The following is a 21,529-nucleotide window of genomic DNA, read 5'->3' on the forward strand; positions in this document are numbered from 1 at the left end:
TATCTCAACTGCTAAACATCAAGTCCATTCACTTCTTTTGTTTCCCAAGAATAAACAACTTCTTAAGGAAAAAAAATAACCCAAAGCAGCAACCACACATGCTCTGTGGCCATGAATCAACACTTCAGATTTCTTTTGAGGCGTATGTAGGAATTCAACTTTACAATTAATTCTTTTAAATATACCTAAAGCATGAAAGCTACCATCAATAGCACCACCCTCAAAATCGAAAAAATAAAATAAACAAATGGAAGAACCTGAATAGAAAAATACTTGAAGGACAGTACAATGAAGAGATACGAGAATGTAATGTTTTAATAACAACTCATATAATTTAACAAGTTAACTTGGGTTATTGGGCTCTTTTCTATGTCCATGAGGGACCAAACTGTTAATTCACGCGTTTCATTAGTAAACTAATAAGAACTCTCTCAAGTTACACGTTCACTTCATATGCAAAAAGGCTGAATAGTTAAATATTTAAGTTTTGGAAGGCCTAATCTATGATATAATTAAATTTAATTTTTGCTTTTGTATGTCCTGAAGTTATAAATTTTCCTAGTTAAGTTACTGACTTTTCCCAGACCTAGTGTAGTGCTAAGAATTTGACTGCAAAAACCTATGTGTGGGTTTACATTTTTGAATCTTCAATTAGTTCCACAGTGGTTATAATGAATTGTGGGGCTAACAGACTATCTACAATAAACTAAAAGCGATAATGTCTCTCAATTGTTGATGACAAAAAGGTTTTAACTCAAGTGTCAATTTAGACTTGGTAGGGGCTACCAGAAATACAAACTAAGGGATTCTGAGACTTGTATCAGCAGAAGAAAACATTTACTTAACTAGATCTGCCAAGGATGCAGGAGGTGGGACTAGTACCACTTCAAATTTACTTTAGAAATCTTTTTACATGGTATCCTACCTAATAGAGTAATATACAAATTGACCATACCTTCGCTACACCCACCAGCCACGCCCACCAGCCAGGCCCACCAGGAAACCGTCACAGGGACGTTGGGGTGCGGGAGCCCAAGGCGGGGAAAGCCTCAGGCGGAGGCTTTCCCGGCCTTGGGCACCAGCGGGGAGCCTGCACGGATCACAGGCAATGACCAGGGGGTCGGCTGGGAAAGCCTCGGGCACCAGCGGGGAGCCTGCACGGATCATAGGCAACCACCGGGGGTCGGCTCCTACGATCCTTAGCAGGGACACTGGGGTGCAGCAGAGCCCAAGGCTGCCGCCCGGGGCCAAGCCCCGACCCTGAAAGAAGGCAGAAGGCAGTGGCCACAGCCAAGGCCTGGGTCCCCGGTGCCGGCAGAAAACTGGTGCAGGCAGCCAGGTGAATGAAGGTCTATTGCACGAATCTTCGTGCAAACGGGCTGCTAGTTTCTCAATAAGGATTAGCAACATCCACATCGCTGGTGTATGTGTCTGGACACCTACCTAAATCTCCATAGGTACCCCATATTAGCATGTTTAAACCTGAGTTCACCTTTCCTCTCAAATATGCTATTCTTTTATCATTACCTATCTCAGTCTATGGCACCTCCATCCCCTAGTCCCAAGCCAGAAATCTGCACCTGCCCTTATTTCCTCAAAATGCACATTCAACTTGTTGCCAATTCTGTTGCTTCTCCCTTTTCCAAATCCAGTTCTTACACTATATTCACACTGACCTTTAAGGCCTCATAGTTTCAGTCCTGATCGTTATCCCTGGTTAACTGCAAGGGATTCAGTTGATAAGTCAGTGGTCCACCTTCCCTCCTTCATCTTTTCCACTTCTCCCCATCTGACATATACAGAAATGTTACTGTCTGTCTCATCTAATAAAAATGTTAGTTCTGTGAAAGCAAGGACTTAGTTTTGGTAACTGCTGTATACCCAGGGCTTGACATACAAAGGTGTTCAATCAATATTTCTTGAATGATTGAATGAATGAGGTAGATGAGGCATGGATCACACAGGTCTCTCTAGGAGTTAAGGAATGAAGAAGACTTTATCATAAAGCCAACGGGGGATTGAAGAAAATAACATGATCAGACCTGGATGTAAGAAAGAATGCTCTAACTTCAGGAAAGAGTAGAAGGAGCCAAAGAGACAAGGAGCAGTTAAGAGGGAGTGATTCCAGTATAAACACTAGAAAAAGGTGACAGTAACTTAGACCTAGAGAACAAGCAGTGTGAATAGGAAGAAGTGAATACATTTGAGAGGATACTAAGAATCAACAGACCGTCCACAACTGATAGAAGTGGAAGGAGAGAGGTAAGGAAAAGAATACATGTAGGTCTGTTCCTTGGGTGACTGGGTGGACGGTGCCATTTACTGAAGTAGGGAACCCAGAGAGGCACATGTGGTGGGGAAGGTTTATAAACTGAGATTGAGGGGCTTGTGGAACATCCAAATGCAAAAAGACTGAGAAAGTTGGATAAATGGATATGAAGATGGGGAGAGATTTGGGTTGGCAGGATATTTGGGAAAGATCAACATGTATTAAGTGAACTTATGAAACGGTCATTTTTGTAGGTCAAACACTGGCAAACTTTTGTATTGTCCAACCCAACAAACAGAAATTTAAGTCTTGAGATATGGTATCACCAGGGACTACTAGTATGTAGTTACTGAGTAGATGTCTTATGACAAAACCACTTAAAACACTATGACTTAAAGGACAAGCAGAAGAAAAGGAGGATGATAAGGAATGGTCGGAGAAATAGAAGGGAAAAAAGTTTCAATGCCATCTTCTAACTCTGGTACCTAGCACTTAGCAAGTGCAAATGCTCCTTGACTTATGATGGAGTTTTGTCCTGATAAACCCATCCTAAGTTAAAAAATGCATTTAATACACCTAACCTAACAAACATCATAGCTTAGCCTAGCCTACCTTAAACGTGCTCAGAACACAATATCCAAAAATGCTGGCAACACAGTTCACTATAGGAGTATCTGTTATTTACCCTTGTGATCTAGTGCCTGTTTAGGAGTTACAACTTGCTGCCACTGCCCAGCATTATACGAGAGTATCGTACCAGGTATCACCAGCCTGGGAAAAGATCAAAACTCAAAATTGGAAGTACGATTTCTATTGAATGCTTATTACTTTTGCACCATCGTAAAGTTGAAAAATCACATCGGGGGGCAAGAATCCCCAGAATATAATGTCACTGATACTCCTTGGAGATGGTAAAGCAATGGCTCTTACCACCAGGAACCAATAACCTTTGTAATCCTTCCTGCATAAGACTAAGATGATCATAGGTACCACCAATAGACGCAAGGCTCAAACAGAGTAAAAAGAAAGAAAAAATGGGGCGGGGAGAGGGGAGAAAAAGTAAATACAATAAGAAAAACAAAGATAAAGAAGAGCCTATAGAAAAGGGGTAGAGTCAATGCTCTCAGGTGATCTTTAGTGTTTCCAAGTTCAACTTACTTCTCTCTTGACTGCAAATAAGTATCCTTGCATACTGATCTCATAGACTTCTTGTGAAAAGTAAATTAAATCATGCAAGCAAAAGCGCTTGGTCAAGATTAACTTGACCTACACAAATGTGAACAATAATTGCTAATAAAATAGGTTCTCTACTCATTTTGTATAACTTTGGACTGCTCTTCCTAAAGACTTCGGAAAAAATGACTATATATGAATTTAATTACTCCGCACATTTTCACAGTGCTTTAGGGTTCACGAGCACTTTAAACCCTCTATCTTGGTCCTTCATTGTCAAGAGTTACTATTCTTCTCCACCATTTACAGAGGCCCTATTATTAGACTGGACCATATGAAATCGCCATTTTATAGGTAAAAAATGGTATAAGATTGAAAATTTCACATGGTTCAACCTAATAGAGTTCTAATAAAGTTGTTCATAGTTATAAGCAACATAGCTGGCTGAGTTTGGAATGGAATTCTTTTGATTCCTCATCAGTCTAGGCCTCTTCCATTACTAAAAGGAGACTCTGAAAGCACTTTTTAAAAAATGTTATGTATCAATTTCTTCTCAGAAAGCAAGGAATGAAAGGGCTAGATCTCTCAGTCTGGACATTGCTGTTTAAAAACCACATTGGCCTGTTATGCAGGAATCAGGAATTGGTATTAAGTGTTGACTCCTCGCTGGGTCCTCACAATACCATCCCTAAAAGTAACGGGATGGTAAAGAACACATTTACAGAACACCTATCACATGCAAAAAATGCATCCCGTAATTATTTTATTGGCTCCTCACAATAACCGCCGGCGGTACATATCACGACTGTCAGTTTACACATGGGCTGTCAGAGGATGTGACTAGTTAAATGTCTGGCTCAAGGCCACACTGCTAGTAACGGGAAGGGCCAGCAATGCAGAAGAACCCAGAGCTGTCCAACTCAAATCCTACCCCGTGCCTTAAAGCCAAACTGCCTCTCAGGAACTTTTCCACAACTAACCCTATGTGCAAGAGGAAACCTGTGGCCAGTAGGACTGAAACGACAAGCCCAAGGTCACCGGCTTGCAAATGCTGGCACAAGGGTCCCAGAGCGCAGGTCCCGTCCCGGGCCGCCCGGGTTCTAGTTCCTGTCAGGCGGGAGCAAAGGGCGAATTATGGCGAGATTCTGAGGCGGAGGTAATGGAAGAAGGAATCTAAGTGCAACGTGCTAGGAGAAGTCGGCATGCTCATAGCATCCCTGTAAAATGGGAAAGAGCGTCCGGCACGAGCCCGAGCCCCCGGTAGCGGGCCGTGGGGCGCAGGAGCAGCCGGCCGGCGGGATGGGCGCGGCCCTTCTGCTCCGGGACACCCCGTGCCTACGGGGGTTCTTCCGCTCCCCTGGCCCTTGACACACCCGCGGCCTTTCCAAGGCACTCTCCGCGCATCCGCGCCCCTCTGCGTCCCTGCGGGACCCGGTCTCTACGCCTCACCCGGGCTGTGCTGCCGCTGCCACCACGTCCCCTTCGATATCCACATCCGCCTCCTCCGCCGCCATGATGGGGCCTGACCCCATCCGTCCTCCCGGGAGATCCCGCGAGAGGTGGGCAGCCTGGGGGCGGGCCCTGTGCGTCACGGGGTGGAGCGGCAGCCTGGGGGCGGGCCCCGTGCGTCACGGGGTGGAGCGGCAGCCTGGGGGCGGGCCCTGTGCGTCACGGGGTGGAGCGGCAGCCTGGGGGCGGGCCCCGTGCGTCACGGGGTGGAGCGGCAGCCTGGGGGCGGGCCCTGTGCGTCACGGGGTGGAGCGGCAGCCTGAGGGCGGGCCCCGTGCGTCACGGGGCGAGTCGGAAGCCTGGTCCAGCCCCTCCTGAACTTGCCCTTCCGGAGCTGAGAAGCTCCCAGCTGCCTCGGGCTTGGTCCTTCTGACTTTTGTTGATGTTTAAAGACCTTGGGAAGTGGTTCAGGCTCGCGTTTTGGAGAATTATGTTCTTGGACAAATTCTTTGGCCCCTCACGTCTCTCATTTTAGTAAATATCTTTCTGAAGTTCTGAAAAGGTCAAGTCAGACCTGCTTTGAACTGTGAAAGCTGCTACAGTGAAGGATGCTTACCTGCTGGTTCCCTCTCTTCCTTTATTATTATTTTTTTAAAGATTATTCAGCACTTACGTGAAATGCTGAACACTTTATTTAAAATTCAAAAACCAAGTGAGACTCTAAAATGATTACATATTTTATTTTGTAAAGATATTTACAATTAATTAAGAAGTCACTCTCATGACCATTGATCTTTGCAATAACCTGGTGAGGTAGGTGGGACTGGTATCAGCAGTTACACTTTACAGATGGGAAACGAGGGCTCAGAAATGATTGTCAAAGGATACACAGCTACTCAGAGAAAAATCTGGGATCAGAATCCAGGGTGGGTTTTTTTTGTCGTTGTTTCTTTGTTTTGTTGTTGTTGTTTTGACTCTTTACAGAGTGCTCACCTTCTACAAATTATGTTGTTAGGAAAGATAAACACCATTTCTCTCAAAGAACTTATGTCTTCTCAAGAAATTGGATATTGGCATTATGTATTCTTTCTTCTACTTTAGCATTTCTCACTCACATTATTGTAACTGTCCACTTGTCTGCCTCTACCACAGGACTGTGAATTCTTCAAAGACAAAGTCTGTATCTGCTAGTCTTTGTACTACTAACATTCAACATGGTGTCTGACACATAGTAGGTGCTCAATAAATATTAAACTGATGAATGAATAAATCAATCAATGGAATGAATACACTTCCCATACTATTCTCACTTTGTTCCATCTCACATTTGTCTGGGCTCAGGGCATTAGATTAGCTGTACTATGAATATGATGGCAGAAGATGGAGAGAAAGATTTGTAACAAAGGAGATCCATAGCTCATAAACTGAATATTGTTCCACCCCTTATGTCACCTTGGGGGTACTATTTCTCTTGTTAAAGGGCTTACCCAATGGCCAGTCCCAATGGTAACTGGAATGTCTGGGGCACGGAATAAGTATTCTAAAATATTATAGAATTTAGTTTAAAGCAAGGTTAAAAAGATGTACATGTCCAGATAGTCAAAAGAAAATTCAGAATAGAGATGCCTTTAATTGATCTTTATGTAACAGGCTGGGATGGAAACTCTGGTAGTACCGTCTGGATACACGTGATAGCAAATGCCTCCTACCCATAACACAAAATATTATGTGAACAATTGCTCTTGCCACACTGCACTGAAGGCTTTCTGGCCCAGGACCGGGCATCAGTAGCACTAAAATATATGTGAAAGAAAGGAGAGGTCTGCACAGAATTCAAATATGCCCCAAGGCTGTTGGAGTAATCTGAAGCCTCTTATACCTACCCCACCCACATGATGCCCCTGGTTAGTTGGCTTTATGTGAAATCCTATATAATAAGAGGCTAATATGCAAATTGTCCATTCGACTGGGAGTTTGACCAGGGGGCAAGCACAGCCTGCCAAATGCCCGTGGCCCCTCCCCCAGGCCAGCCCAGCCCAATCAGCCCTGATGGGTCCTGATCATCCCTCAGCCCTAATTGGGGCGGGTGGGCCAGCCAGACCCCACTTGTGCACGAATTCATGCACTGGGCCTCTAGTAGGCTTTATAAGTGTCAAGACTCAATCCCACCTGCCAGGATGGGACTATAACCTCACAGTCAGGTAACTACTAAGGCCTTATCTATTTAAAATCTCCTGTTTTAGAGTTCTGCAACTCTGTAACTTATTTAAAGATCCATTTTCTCACCAAGCAGTTTGGAAGCAGAATTCAGAATTCATATTTCACAATTACTTGTACTCCTACTGTGCTCAGAACTGAGGAAATAGCATTGAGCAAGACAAACTCAGTCTCTGCCCTCATTAAGTCTATTAAATATGCAATTTCAAGACAATATGGTAATTTCTATGATAGAGGAGTTACAGTCTGTTGTGGGATCACAAAGGAGAAGCAGTTATCCCAGAATGAACCCTCTTCTGTGCCAATTTTTGAGGATGATATTGATCAGTCAAAACTTGAGAGCAATGCTCTAGACTCTGGGGAATACAGAATAGAAGATACTGTTCTCTAAATTGGATAAAGAACCAGTGGAAAAACATTGGAAGGAATAGTGCAGTGACTAGTACTCACAAACAGCCAGGAATAGTGCCTATTCCCCACTGGCCAGACTGGAAAAACCTGATGATTCATGCTGCATTGGGTAGATAACTAAGAGGAGTATTGTCTAAGTAGTTAAGAATAATTAGCTCTAGGTGGAGCACTACTCTGGTGCCGTCTATACAAATCTTAAAGATAAGATCTGAAAGGATAAAACTGTTGGCAATTTAACTTAACTGTTAAATTACTTCTCCCCCGCCCCCCCCAAAAAAATAAAGCTTAAGAATATTTATAGGAATACAAAAATATCCAGCACCCAACAAGACAAAGTTCACAATGTTTGACATCCAATTACTAGGCATGCAAAGAAATAGGAAAATATGGCTTATGATAAGGAAAATAAATAAATAGAAACCCACCTACTACTGACACAGGTGTTAAAATTAGAACACTAAAAGTTATTAGAACTGTATTCTATGTGTTCAAAAAGTTAAGTAGAGACATGGAAAATATAAAGAGAATGTAACTAAATATCTACAAATAAACACTACAATGCCTGCAATGAAAAACACACTGGGTTGGATTAATGGAAAATTAGACATTGCAGAAGAAAGGATTTGTGAACTTAAACAGATAAAAGAACTAACCAAAATAAAACACACAGAAAAATTTAAGAAACAAAAAGTCAATGAGCTGTAGGACATCTCCAAGCTTCCTAATATATGGACAATTGGAATTCTGAAAAGTGGGGAATAGGCACCAGGAAAAATATTAGAAGAAATAGTGATTTAAAAACTATAAATGTATAGATCCAAGAAACTCAAGGAACCCTAGACAGAAGAAATATAAAGAAACAGCACTAAGGCCCACTATAATTGCTCAAAAATGGTAATAAGAGGGAAACTCTCTAGAGAATAAAGGCATGTTGGCTATAGAGAGAAAAGATAAGAATGACAACAATCTTGTTGGAAACAATGGAAGCAAGAAGATGTTAAATTAATATCTGAGTCACTAAATGAAAAAGAAAATCAGTCAAATTAGAGAATTGTATACCTACTAAAAATATCTTTCAAAAACGAAACCCAAATTATGCCTTTTTAAAATACAAAATCTGAAGAACTCATTATCAACCTATTTTTTTTAAATATATTTTATTGATTTTTTACAGAGAGGAAGGGAGATAGATAGAGAGTTAGAAACATCGATGAGAGAGAAACATCGATCAGCTGCCTCCTGCACACCCTCTACTGGGGATGTGCCCGCAACCGAGGTACATGCCCTTGACCGGAATTCAACCTGGGACCTTTCAGTCCACAGGCTGACGCTCTATCCACTGAGCCAAACCGGTTTCGGCTAAACCTATTTTTACTATAAGAAATGTTAATGGACATCCTTCAGACACAGGGAAATATCAGATGGTAATCTGGATCTGCATAAAAGAAGGAAGAGGACAGGGAATTGTAACTATATGCTAAAATGATAAGATTTTTTCTTAGCATTTAAATCTCTTTGAATGAGAATTGACTATTTAAGCAAAAGTGTTGTGAGCTTTACTTGGAAACAGCCTATGTGCCCATCAGCAGATGAGTGGATAAAAAAACTATGGTACATTTACACAATGGAATACTATGGGCAATAAAAAAGAACTCTCGCCATTTGCATCAGCAAGAATGGACCTGGAAAGTATTTTGCAGAGCAAAATAAACCAGTCAGAGAAAGCTAAGTATCACATGATTTCACTCATATGTGAAATCTAATGTACCAAATAAACTGATGAAAAAAAATAGACCCAGCCCTAGCCGGTTTGGCTCAGTGGATAGAGTGTCAACCTGCGGACTCAAGGGTCCCAGGTTTGATTCCTGTCAAGGGCACATGCCCAGGTTGTGGGATCAATCCCCAGTGGGGAGCATGCAGGAGGCAGCCAATCAATGACTCTCTCTCATCATTAATGTTTCTATCTCTCTCTCCCTTCTCCTTCCTCCCTGAAATTAATAAAAATATATTTGAAAAAAAAAAATAGACCCAGTCATAGAAGCATGAATAGACTGTTGAACCTTCAGAGGAAAGGCAAGGGAGGGTGGGTGGGAAGAGATCAACCAATGAACTTGTATGCATATATACATAACCTATGGACACAGACAATGAGGTGGTGAGGGCCTGGGATGGGGGGTGAGGGGAGATTGGGAGCAGGCTGGAAGAGTTTAATGAGGGGAAAAGAAGGACCTATGTAATACTTTCAACAATAAAAAATTTTTAAAAAAGAAAAAAAGTGTGTGAGCTTTATAACATATGTATAAGTTAAATGTATGACAACAATAGTATGAAGTCCAGAAATGGAGAAATCCTATATAATAACAGCCTAATATGCTAAGTGTCTGATTGTCCGGCCGTCCATTCAACCAATCAAAGTGTAATATGCTAATGATATGCTAAGGATGCTCAACCACTCGCTTTGACATGCACTGACCACCAGGAGGCAGATGCTCCAACCAGTAGGTTAGCTTGCTGCTGGGGTCCGGCCAATCAGGACTGAGCGAGATGGGCCGGACATGCCCTGGAGCTCTCCCACGGTTCCTCCCCAGCTGGCCAACCTCCCTCGTCCCTCCCTAGCCCCAATCATGCACCAGTGGAGTCCCTAGGCCTGGCCTGCTCCCTCTCGAAATCCAGGACCCCTTGGGGGATGTTGGAGAGCCAGTTTCGGCCCAACGACGGAACAACCATTCACGGAACAACGTTAAATGCAGGAGCTGTCCCCTGCTGGTCAGTGTGCTCCCACAGGGGGAGCACTGCTCAGCCAGAAGCTGGGCTCATGGCTGGCGAGCACAACAGAAGTGGCAGGAGCCTCTCCCACTTCTGTAGCTGCGCTAAGGATGTCTGACTGACGGCTTAGGTCCATTCCCCGCAGGCTGCCAGACTGTGAGAGGGCACAGGCTGGGCTGAGAGATCCCTGAGTGCATGAATTTCATGCACCGGGCCTCTAGTGCAACTATATTATTGTCAGATTATTATACATACATGAAGCAGTACTTGAATATTTTATTACTATGATATATTAAAGATGTATAATATTAACCCTAAAATAATCACTACAATAACAAAAAAAAGTTTGAATGTTAACAATTAAAATGTATTCATATATTATTTGTACTATTTTTTAAAAAGCAATAAAGGAAGGGTTGCTAACTTGCTAAAGGATATAGAACTAGAAATTGATGGAGTAGGAATTCAAACCAAAGCCAGCTTCAAAGCTCATGTTGTTTTTCCCACCCCAGACTGTCCCTCTACTTTATGTATGTATACAATATGAATTTTTTTCAGTTCTTGGGGCTAGAGATAATTGACCCTCAAGGATCCTATATGATAAAGAGGGAATATGCAAATTGACCATCACTTTGTCACAAAGATGGCTGCACCCACAGCTGAGGCCAAGTTCCCATAAGGAGCCTCAACAAGCAATCAGCAGGGACCTGAGGCTACGCCCTCCCCCGCCCCCGTGGGTCTTGACAGGGGACCTCAGGCCGCGCCCCCCGCCCCAGCGCCAGGCCAGGGGACCTGAGACGATGCCCCCCGCCCGGCAGGGCTTAACAAGGGACCTCAAGGTGCACTTCCCGTCCTGATGCTGGGCTAGGGGACCTCAGGCTGCTCCCCCCGTCCCAGCGCCAGGCCAGGGGAACCTCAGGCCACGCGCCCCACCAGGGGGGGCTTAACAGGGGACTTCAGGCCACACCCTCACCCTGGCATCAGGCTGGGGGACCTCAGGCTGTGCCCCCCACCCAGCACCAGGCCAGGGGACCTGAAGCTGTGCCCCCCTGCCTGGTGGGGCTTGACAGGGGACCTCAGGCCATGCTCCCCCCCGCAGCGGGGCTTGACGGGGGACCTCAAAGTGCACCCCCAGTGCTGGGTTGGGGGAACTCAGGCTGCGCCTCCCGCCCAGCAGGGTTTGATGGGGGACCTGTGACTGCAACCCCCTGCCAGTGGGGCTTGATGGGGGACCTGAGGCTAAGCCCCCCTCCCGGTGCTGGGCCAGGGGACCTGAGGCTGCGCCCCCCATCCTGGCGCCAGGCCAGGGGACCTGAGGGTATGCTCCCTGCCTGGCAGGGCTTGACAAGGGTGGGACTGGCCGGGTCTGAATCTAGCCCAATGCGGGGGGGGGGGGGGGGGACAAGGTCTGGGTCTCACACGATTTTGAGGCGCATGTGGGTGGGCGGGGACTTGACTCTGGGTCCGGTGGTGCGCCCCAGACTCTGACAGGAGGAAGGTTTTCATATACATTTTACTAACTTTCTTTCATCTCTGACACTTCTATTATAGAGAAAGGGCAAATAGCAATATTAAATTATTTCCTCTAATTAATCCCCTTTTAATGTGCACAAATTTCATGCACCAGGACACTAGTTGTAAATAAAGAACATCAGACTCTTCAGAGTGAAATGGGGAATTCATCTCATCAGGGCAGAGATATCCAAGGAAGCTTTTTTAAAAAATGGAGCGACATTTAGGCTTGAATGAATTCATACACCTAAATTCACAGTAGTAAATGCTGTTGATATCTTTCCAACCAGTCCAAGAAGAAGAGTATTACAGGTTTTCCGTTGTAGTGTGAATAGAGAAAGATTCTAATATTTTCCATCCCATTAGCCGGACAATAATAAGGTAAGTGCCACAAGAGGAGGGAGTTTGTTTTTTTCATTGCTTTATTCCTATGCCTCATAACAGTGCCGGCTGCATAGCAGGCACTCAACAAACATTTGTTGAATTAATAGTGGCATAAGGCCATGATTAATAGCATGAAGCCATTACACTGGATACATAGTTAACTCTCCTTGTTCTGATTCCACACTCAGAAAGCAACCTTCAGATTTTGTGAATTATATTCTCACAGAAACAAGTGAATGGACTGAACACACTGGTGTGGGTTTTATAGACACATGGCAGTCACAGTTTTCATTGCAAGGAACAATTTGAGAGACCAGTGGCCACATCAGTCTTGCAAGCCTTTCAGGTAGTGCTTGTCAGCTTCTTGGGGGTCTGACCACTCTGCACATGGAGAGGACAAGCCAGGTTACAGACATTTAAATGTGCTCCAGGCAGCCTGATAACCCGTCCCAAGCAGTCTTTCCACTGTTGTTCATTCTCACATCACTTCTTGCTAATTTTGTAAAAAATGACCACCTTTAACTGACATATTGCTACAATTTTATTTCAGGTGACCATATTTTCCCCATCAAAATGAACTTCTATATTTAATCCTAATCTCTTTCTTTAAAATTTAATTATGTATTTAAAAATATATAAGACAGATATGGGGAAGAACATTTTAATTTATTATGGCGCTCCTATTTCCTGTAGACTGAATGAATGTTGGAATAATTTTAGAAGGGAAAGGGAGGAAGATGTGTTACAGACAGAGAGGGTGGACCTGTCACACCCCAGATTTGTGTGAGGCAGGATCTCTTTTGGGTCAACCTATATTTACTACAAGAAATGTTGAAGAATATTGTTCAGGAAGAAGAAAATGATATCAGATGGAAATCTGTATTTGCATAAAAGAGGGAGGAGCACAGGGAATACCTCCCAGGAATCCTGCAGAGTAAGTATTATCACCCCCATTTTAGAGGCGAGAAAAACGAAGATTCAGAGAGTTACGGTCACAGAACTGAGTACCAGACCTGGGATTCTAAACCCAAGTCTTTCTCACTCCATACTCAGTCTGTTACATTTTCATATTACAACAGAAAAAATAGGGTACTTCCAATACTGTGTGAACTGGTATTTTCTCATTTTGGTTGAAGAATAAATCATGACCACAGTAAATCACAGAAAAAAAATAATTTCCTCATTTCTTTGAGGTGTGTAAGTCTAGAAATGAGTAGAAAGTATAGTTAGAAGGTTAGAAATTTGTCTTGTCTTTAAAAATTCCATTTTCCCCATGAACACACTTTATTTCCTTTGTTAATCCTGAAACAGAACTAGCAGCAGGTGCCATACCTGTAAATCCCCATGAGGTTGTTAGAGGACCACTCAGTCAATAAAGCATCAGTCTCATATTTCAACTACATTGTGTTTGAATCCATTGGAGAGGCCGCTTATTCATTTTGTTTTTCCCCATTTCTAGTGGAGAAAAAAAATCACTGCATTTTTATTGAAAAAGCAAAGTATAATTGCAATATTAATCCATAAAAAACTGGCATGTTAGCATTCATGCTAATTAGCTCAGATTTGCAAAGTGCTTTAAAAGCAGGAAGTGTCATTCAACTGCTCACTAATGTTATTACTCCGTTAAGATCCAAACTGTCAGCTAAATGATTGCCAGGGATCCAAAAGAGCTCCCATTTAAAAAATAAAATGGCCAGTGAGCAGGGAGGAAGACTACTTTATGTACGTAGAGGTGAGATAATAGATGAATGCAGACACAGACTTATAGGCTACACTTGGCAGGCATTGGATATGGCTTGAAATATTCCAGGAAAGCAAGCTGCATTTTATTTTATTTTCCCTCCCCAATTCCCTGAAATCACATAAGGTAGCTACTGAAAAAGCTGTTCTCAATATGTTGTAAGGAAAGTCCGCCAATACACTTTTTACATTTTAATTACAGTAATGCTACATCCATCTGACGGTATTCAGAAGGGGAAGGAAAGATGCCAACATTAATGAGCTCCTACTGTGTGCCAGGGCATTTTACATACATTATTTATTTACAGCCCCTTGAGGTAAGGAATTGGTATTTCCATTTACAGATGTAGTAGCCAAGGTCCAGAATACTTAAACAATTTACAAGGAAATGTAGCTTATCATCTTTTCATTACATCATGCTATCTTAGGTTGGGTACTAACAGCATCATTCAGAACTGCAGTTTTTCTTCTCAGCAACCCCCAGTGGAAGGATTATGCCTCTTTCTCAATAGCTATGGGAGGATGGGTGTGGTTGGGCAGGGTTGGGTCACATGCCATCCCAGAAGCCATGTAGACTGAGATCCACTGGGATTACATGGGATAAGGAGGAGTGGTGGCTCTCCAAGCAAAATAAGTGTTTCCAGGGAGAGGAGAAATGGATGCTGGGTAGGCAAAACAACAGATGCCCACTATACTGTTCTATGTTGCAATTCCCCTCTGTTCCCTCAAGCCTTTAGTACAATCTGTTAACCACTACAGGCTCATGCTGGCATTGCATTGGGCAAATTAACTCAACCTCTCTATACTCCTGCTTCTTCATTTGTAAAATGACCTATGAAATAATCTTTTCCAGGGGTAAAATTCTTTGATCATGCTCTTATTCATCTCATAGACATTTATTGAACATTGTTACCAGCAAAAGAGGGGGATGAGAGTGTTGGAATTTGCATGGGCTTGTAAATGTTTAGCTGGTTAATTAAGTATAAACCACAGAAAAATATTCCCTCTGCCTGGAATCAGTACCTCATCTCCCATTCTCAGCCTGTCCACATTCTCAGGGGCTCCCTCCCTCCATCCTTCCCTCCATCTAAAAGGGCTGTCTCTAATTTAGCTCTAACCTACTGTTACCATTTTGGAATTCTGACTCCCAGTTGCCAGATCTTATAATTTTTCTTTTAAGAGAAGCCAGAAATCAATATTTAATTTGTGAAAGTCAATTCAAAATTTTAAAACACACTATTGAACCCAAACAAACACTTATGTGAGCTCCATCTGACCTACAGTTTGTGACTGTTGCCCTTAATCCTTCTCCCAGAATGCTGTCGTGTACTTATTTTTTCACATTTTTCTATCCCACTACAAAGTTTCATAAGGGCAGGGAATATGCCTCTGCTCTTTATATCCACAGCATCTAACACAATGCCTGCTACATAGTAAGCACTTGATAATTGTTGAATGAATGAGCAAATCAACTGGGAAGTATAAGTCCAAAATATTAAAAAAAACCAGAAAATATACTTTATAAATACAATCAATAGGTATTTAAGTGAATATGTATGTATGTGTATGTATATGTATATATACAAAAGAGAGAGATTTAAAAAGCAATTAAATTATGAATCTGACAAAAAAGTACACAACTCTATATAGACGGGGAGAATTATAAACCTAAATAGAGTTCCAAAGTCCTTTCCCATTACCAAGGGACAGACATGTGAAGTTCTACTGCCTGCCTACTTATTTGAAGTCTATGCTTTGGGGGGAAATAAGAGAAAGCAAAAGGCAAATAACTAACTTAAGGGGAAAATTTTATTCTGCACTCATTCTAAAGGACTGCACTGACTCTAATTGTGTAGCTCACACATGATGGAATACCTGTGCACGAAGTCCCATCTGATATCCTTCCCTTCATTGTCTAGAGCAGTGCTTCTCAACCTTTTTAATGCCGCGACCCTTTAATACAGTTCCTCATATTGTGGTGACCCCCAACGATAAAATTATTTTCGTTGCTACTTCATAACTGTAATTTTGCTACTGTTATGAATCATAATGTAAATATCTGTGTTTTCTGATGGTCTTAGGCTCTACAGCAGCGGTTCTCAACCTGTCACGACCCACAGGTTGAGAACCGCTAGCAGGGTCGCCTAAGACCATTGGAAAACACAGATATTTACATTACGATTCATAACAGTAGCAAAATTACAGTTATGAAGTAGCAACGAAAATAATTTTATCGTTGGGGGTCACCACAATATGAGGAACTGTATTAAAGGGTCGCGGCATTAGAAAGTTTGAGAACCACTGGTCTAGAGGCTCCCTTCCTACATGAAAAGTCAGTTTTAGTGTTGTCTCCTTGCTTAACATCTCCCTGACCATCTACATGTACCTCCTCCTTCGAGATCCTACTGTCACTGTGCATGCTTGTGTCAGAGTGCCCATCACTCTGGCCTTCTGTGGCCTACCTGTGCCCACACCAGCCTGGACTTCCTGAGGACAGGGATTGTGTCTAAGTAACCCATGCCCAGCACTTAGGAGGTGCCCAATCAATGTTGGAAAATGAATGAATGACATGTCCTCTATGTTATGAAGATATTGTTGTCTCCTGACCTTCAAGATAGTCAGTTCAATTCAATAAGTGTTCATTGAACACCTACTATGTGTCAGACACTGTTTGGGGGATATACCAATGAATAAAAAATATAAAGTTTCCTATTCTGGTGAAATTCACATCCTAGCAGAGGGAGAGAGAAAATTAAACAATAGACATAATACATTAATCTAATATTTGTTAGAAGTGATTGAGTGTTATGGTGAAAAAAGTAGAGCACCCAATAGTTCAGAGTGGTGAAGGGCTACAGGTTTTAATTTTAATCATATTCCTGGATTTCAGGATATTTTTATTAATTAACTTCAAATCTGCAGTGTTTTTAAATTATTGAAATATATGAATTAGTTTAATTTTATCTTTTAACATTTACTAATTCAGAAGCATAATCTTTATGAGTCCTAAAGGAGTAAGTACTTTTTAAAATTGTATCTTAGCCAACTCTGTTCTGCCTTTGTACTCTTAGTATTATTTCTCTCAACCAAGAGGTGAGATTCAAGGCAGACCCAGCCTCTGGGCTAAGGAGTCCCTGACCATTGGACAGCTGGCACGACGACATTGGGGTTGAACCTCACTGGCAGCAAGTCAGAAGACGTCAACAATCAAGTCCTCATTACAACAGGAGAACCCAAACAATGCACACAAGGGGCATTCCTAGAGTATCCAGCTCAGATGAACAAAGAGACTAGACCACTGGACCCCTCAAGACACTTTCTACATAATGCAATTCCACAAAAACTGGGAGGCATAGCAGTTCTATCTAACACATAGAAGCAACTACAGAGACAGCTAAAATGGGGAGACAAAGAAACAACCCCCAAATGAGAGAAAAGAAGGACTCTCCAGAAAAAGAACATAATACAGGTTTTAAATAGCGGCTTAGGAAAGGCCTATTGGAAAGGTAGCTTTTGAGTAAAGTCTCCCAAAGCTGAGGGAATTACCAAGCTGATGTCAAGAGAAAGTGTTCAGGTGGAAGAAATAGCCATGCAAGCGCTCCAGGCAGGAGTGTGCCTGGTGAAGACCAACATAGTGAAGAGAAGTGAGCAAAGAGGAGAGCAGTGGGAAAGGAAGCCAGACAGGTAACAGGATCACATTTTGTCATTGTAAATTATTTGTTTTTATTCAGAATGTATCAAGGAGTCATTGCAGGGATCTAGTGAGAGTAAAAATAGATCTTCTGAGTTCACTGAAATTTACTTAGGATTATATACTGAACTAGAGGCCCGGTGCATGAAATTCGTGCATGGAGGGGGGTTGTCCCTCAGCCCAGCCTGTACCCTCTCCAATCTGGGACCCCTTGAGGGCAGTCGGACATCCCTCTCACAATCCAGGACTGCTGGCTCCCAATTGCTTGCCTGCCTGCCTTCCTGATTGCCCCTAACTGCTTCTGCCTGCCAGCCTGATCACCTCCTAACCACTCTGCTGCCAGCCTGTTTGCCCCCAACTTCCCTCCTCTGCCAGCCTGGTCACCCCTAACTGCCCTCTCCTGCAGGGTTGATCACCTCCAACTGCCCTCCCTTGCAGGCCTGGTCCTTCTCAACTGCCCTCCCTTGCAGGCTGGGTACCTCCCAACTGCCCTGCTGGCCATATTGAAGTGGCCATCGTGTGTCCACATGGGGGCAGGATCTTTGACCACATGGGGGCAGCTATATTGTGTGTTGCAGTGATGATCAATCTGTATATTACTCTTTTATTAGATAGGATAGAGGCCTGGTGCATGGGTGGGGGCCAGCTGGTTTGCCCTGAAGGGTGTCCCTGATCAGGGTGGGGTTCCCTTGGGGCGTGGGGCGGCCTGAGCGAGGGGCCTGTGGTGGTTTGCAGGCCGGCCACACCCCCTGGCAACCCAAGCAGAGGCCCTGGTATTTGGAATTTATTTTCCTTCTACAATTGAAACTTTGTAGCCTGGAGCAGAGCCAAGCCTGGGGCTCCCTCCGCGGCCGGCAGCCATTTCTGTTGGGGTTATAATTGAAACTTTGTAGCTTAAGCAGGTGGGCCTGGCCAGGGTGTGCGGAAAGCTTTGCTTCCCCTGTTGCCACCAGCAACCCTGGCCTGCTCTCTCAAGCTCCGTTCTGCCGCCATTTCTGTTTGAATTTGTTTACCTTCTATAATTGAAACTTTGTAGCTTGAGTGGAGGCTTAGGCCTGGCAAGGGCAGGCGGAAAGCTTGGCTTCCTCTGTTACCTAGGAAACCTTGCTCTCTGTGGCTGTAGCCATTTTGGTTGGGTTAATTTGCATACTTGCTCTGATTGGATGGTGGGCGTGGCTTGTGGGTGTGTCGGAGGTATGGTCAATTTGCATATTTGTCTATTATTAGGTAGGATGGTTGCTCATATGATATATGAGATGTTTCTTTTTTTTTTTTGGTCAGGTTCTTAAGAAAACAATCCTGCCAAATATAACTGATGTTTTGTTAAAATAATTCCTTTTCCACAGGATCATAAATGATACATCTTTGTCTATGCTGACTTATTTTCAGTTCATCTGTCTTCCTTTTTTGCATCATAAGGTCTCATTTGAACAGTCATATCAACTGTTTGAGAAATAGACTGGCTGCTATAACATTTCCAATTAATTAAAAATGTGTGTTTTTACTCCATTGAGGAGGTCCTTAGTCTATATGCTGGTTACTGTGCTGGCTTCAGTAACCACTGAGGTGAACAAGATCTTGTCACCACCAGTAAGACGTTTGTACTCGATATAGAAATGGATCTTTGCAAACCAGCAGGACAAATGCCATTAGGCAACGGTCTGTGCCTGGCACCAGGAGGTCTGATGGGGCAAGGCTAATTCTGTGGAAAGCCACATCTTGTGAACTGCCTCTCATTCTCTCAACCCACATTTTATTCCAGCTATTGCCATGGCAACCAACTTCACAGAGATGTAACTTAACAGAACCATACACAGGGTGTATGGAGTTTTGGAGAAGAAAATTACTAGGAGGAAGTTGATTGAGAAATATCTATCAGATATACTAAGCTGAGAATATTGAAGAAATGTCCCCTCAAAGCGTTGTTTGTTTTTCTTGATAAACATCCACATTGTTCTTCATCTCTGGGAAATCAATGGCCCATAGATTAGCGCATAACTTTGAACTATGCAGTCAAGACAAAATTGACTATTTGGGTGAAAGACCAAATTCTGGAAAACAAAACGGCTTTTAGTGTGCATATTCCTTGCAGGTCTATAAAGCAAATTTACAACCATCTTATTGTGGCAGGAACAGAAGCATCCTAAAAAATTTCAAGGAAGTAAAGTAAATGGAAATGAACTATGTAATTTCCATTATGATTAATTTAAGTCACATAAAAGAGCAGTGCATTTTCATTGTTTTATTATTATGAACAAACAATATTATAAATGCTTTTGTATAATCACTTCTACCTTAGTTATCCTTATTCACCAATTATGACTTAAGTTCTTTAGCTACAAATACTCTTCCAGAGAGGGCTGGTACATTAGGTTTGAAAGGAAATTTTGGACCTCCTTATGTTAGCCCTGTCTATGTTCTGTCTTACATATTACTTACCATATTTTATCAAACTTGAATTCATCATAACAGATAGAAAGTTATCCCATCATTTTTATGTGCCATTAAGAAAGTGAAAGTGCTGCTCATTACATTTTGACATAGTGTCAATTGTAAGATACATCCTAATTTCTGAGATTTGCAAAACTATGCAACTCAAAATTGATGCTGCAATTTCATTTTCCCCATCTGATTGTGAGCTGTGAGGTTGGGGAGGAATCTGACTTGTTCAACTTTGACTCTTTCTAATACTGGTATAATTCTTGGTACATGTATGGTTGATATGTGTTCAACAAATGTTTGTTGAATTCAACAGAGCAGATCTCTATCTATCTTTACCCATTTTGACACAGCCTTTTAAAACCTATTTCAGAGACCAACGGATGGTTGCCAGAGGGGAGAGGGATGGGAGGAATGAGTGAAAAAGGTGAAGGGGAACATAGTAATACTGTGATAAGTTTGCCTTGTGATAGATAATTACTAAAGTTAGTAGGGTGATCACATTGTAAGGTATGAAAATGTTGAACCATTCTATTATATACCTGAAATTAATATAACTAATATAATATTGTATACAAACTATACTTAAATGAAATAAAAGTCCATCTCAGACATAGAACATTTCATAAGATGAGAATTCCGCCATCCATCTCAGAACCCTCTGTGGTATAATGAAATGGACCTATTACTATTCAGCATCAACAAAAATACCATATTACCATCTTTCTGTTTATACCGACTCAACAACTTTAAGTGTGTGAAGGTTTTCCACAACGTGTTTTATATATGTTTGTCTCCAGGCCACGGATCACATTCTATCACATTTGTAAGAAGACCTGGGACCTCTTTTAAATCAATCATTGTTTAGGCAAACATGATAGTAGAAAGAATTTTGAAAGCACAGCTATTGTGTTAATTATTTACATGTGAGGGTGTGCTTGCGAGGCCACATGCTGTCCCTAACTCTTCCAACCCTTTGAAAGGATTTACTTGGAAAGAAAAAAAGAAATTGGGAATTAAGGAATTATTCATATACATTTTCTGTGGTTTTCATTTAAGACAGGAAGTGATTTTTCAAGGTTTTCCATGCTTTTATTTGATTTAATTTCACGCTCACTGGGGCCCACTTCCATCACAGTCACCGACACCTTGAACTTGCTGGGATTTCCCTCCGTTAAGCAGCCCAGATGATATTCAGTAAGATTCCTGGCCTCTAAGCCCCATGTCTTGGAAACAGACCTCACTGCATTAGTGAAGATTCCGGGGCATTCTTCGTACTGATCCTACTAAGCCTTTGAAAATATACTATGACCACTAGGGTTTTCAGCCTTAGTCAGGAGCGGGCATGAAAGGAGCCGGAGACCTTGGAAGGCTCCGATGCCTGGGGTGCGGTGGTTACACCTCATTAGCTCCCCTCCCCCCTTGCCCTTGTGGTCTACATCCTCCTATCCTGGCCAGGGGCCTGGACTGCCTGGGCT

At 42.6% G+C, this 21,529-nt stretch overlaps 1 protein-coding gene across 1 annotated transcript in view; it reads right to left on the reverse strand.

Moving 5' to 3' along the window:
• Positions 1-5,001, reverse strand: part of MYSM1 (Myb like, SWIRM and MPN domains 1) — a 45,226-nt gene extending 40,225 nt beyond the window's left edge. The window contains exon 1 of the mRNA XM_008139369.3: positions 4,892-5,001. Coding sequence (XP_008137591.1) covers positions 4,892-4,974 — 83 coding nt within the window. The 5' untranslated portion in view covers positions 4,975-5,001. The remainder of the gene's footprint in view (positions 1-4,891) is intronic.
• Positions 5,002-21,529: the final 16,528 nt, after the last annotated feature.

Source organism: Eptesicus fuscus, chromosome 9, assembly GCF_027574615.1.
Source record: "Eptesicus fuscus isolate TK198812 chromosome 9, DD_ASM_mEF_20220401, whole genome shotgun sequence".
NCBI classification, from domain to species: Eukaryota; Metazoa; Chordata; class Mammalia; order Chiroptera; family Vespertilionidae; genus Eptesicus; species Eptesicus fuscus.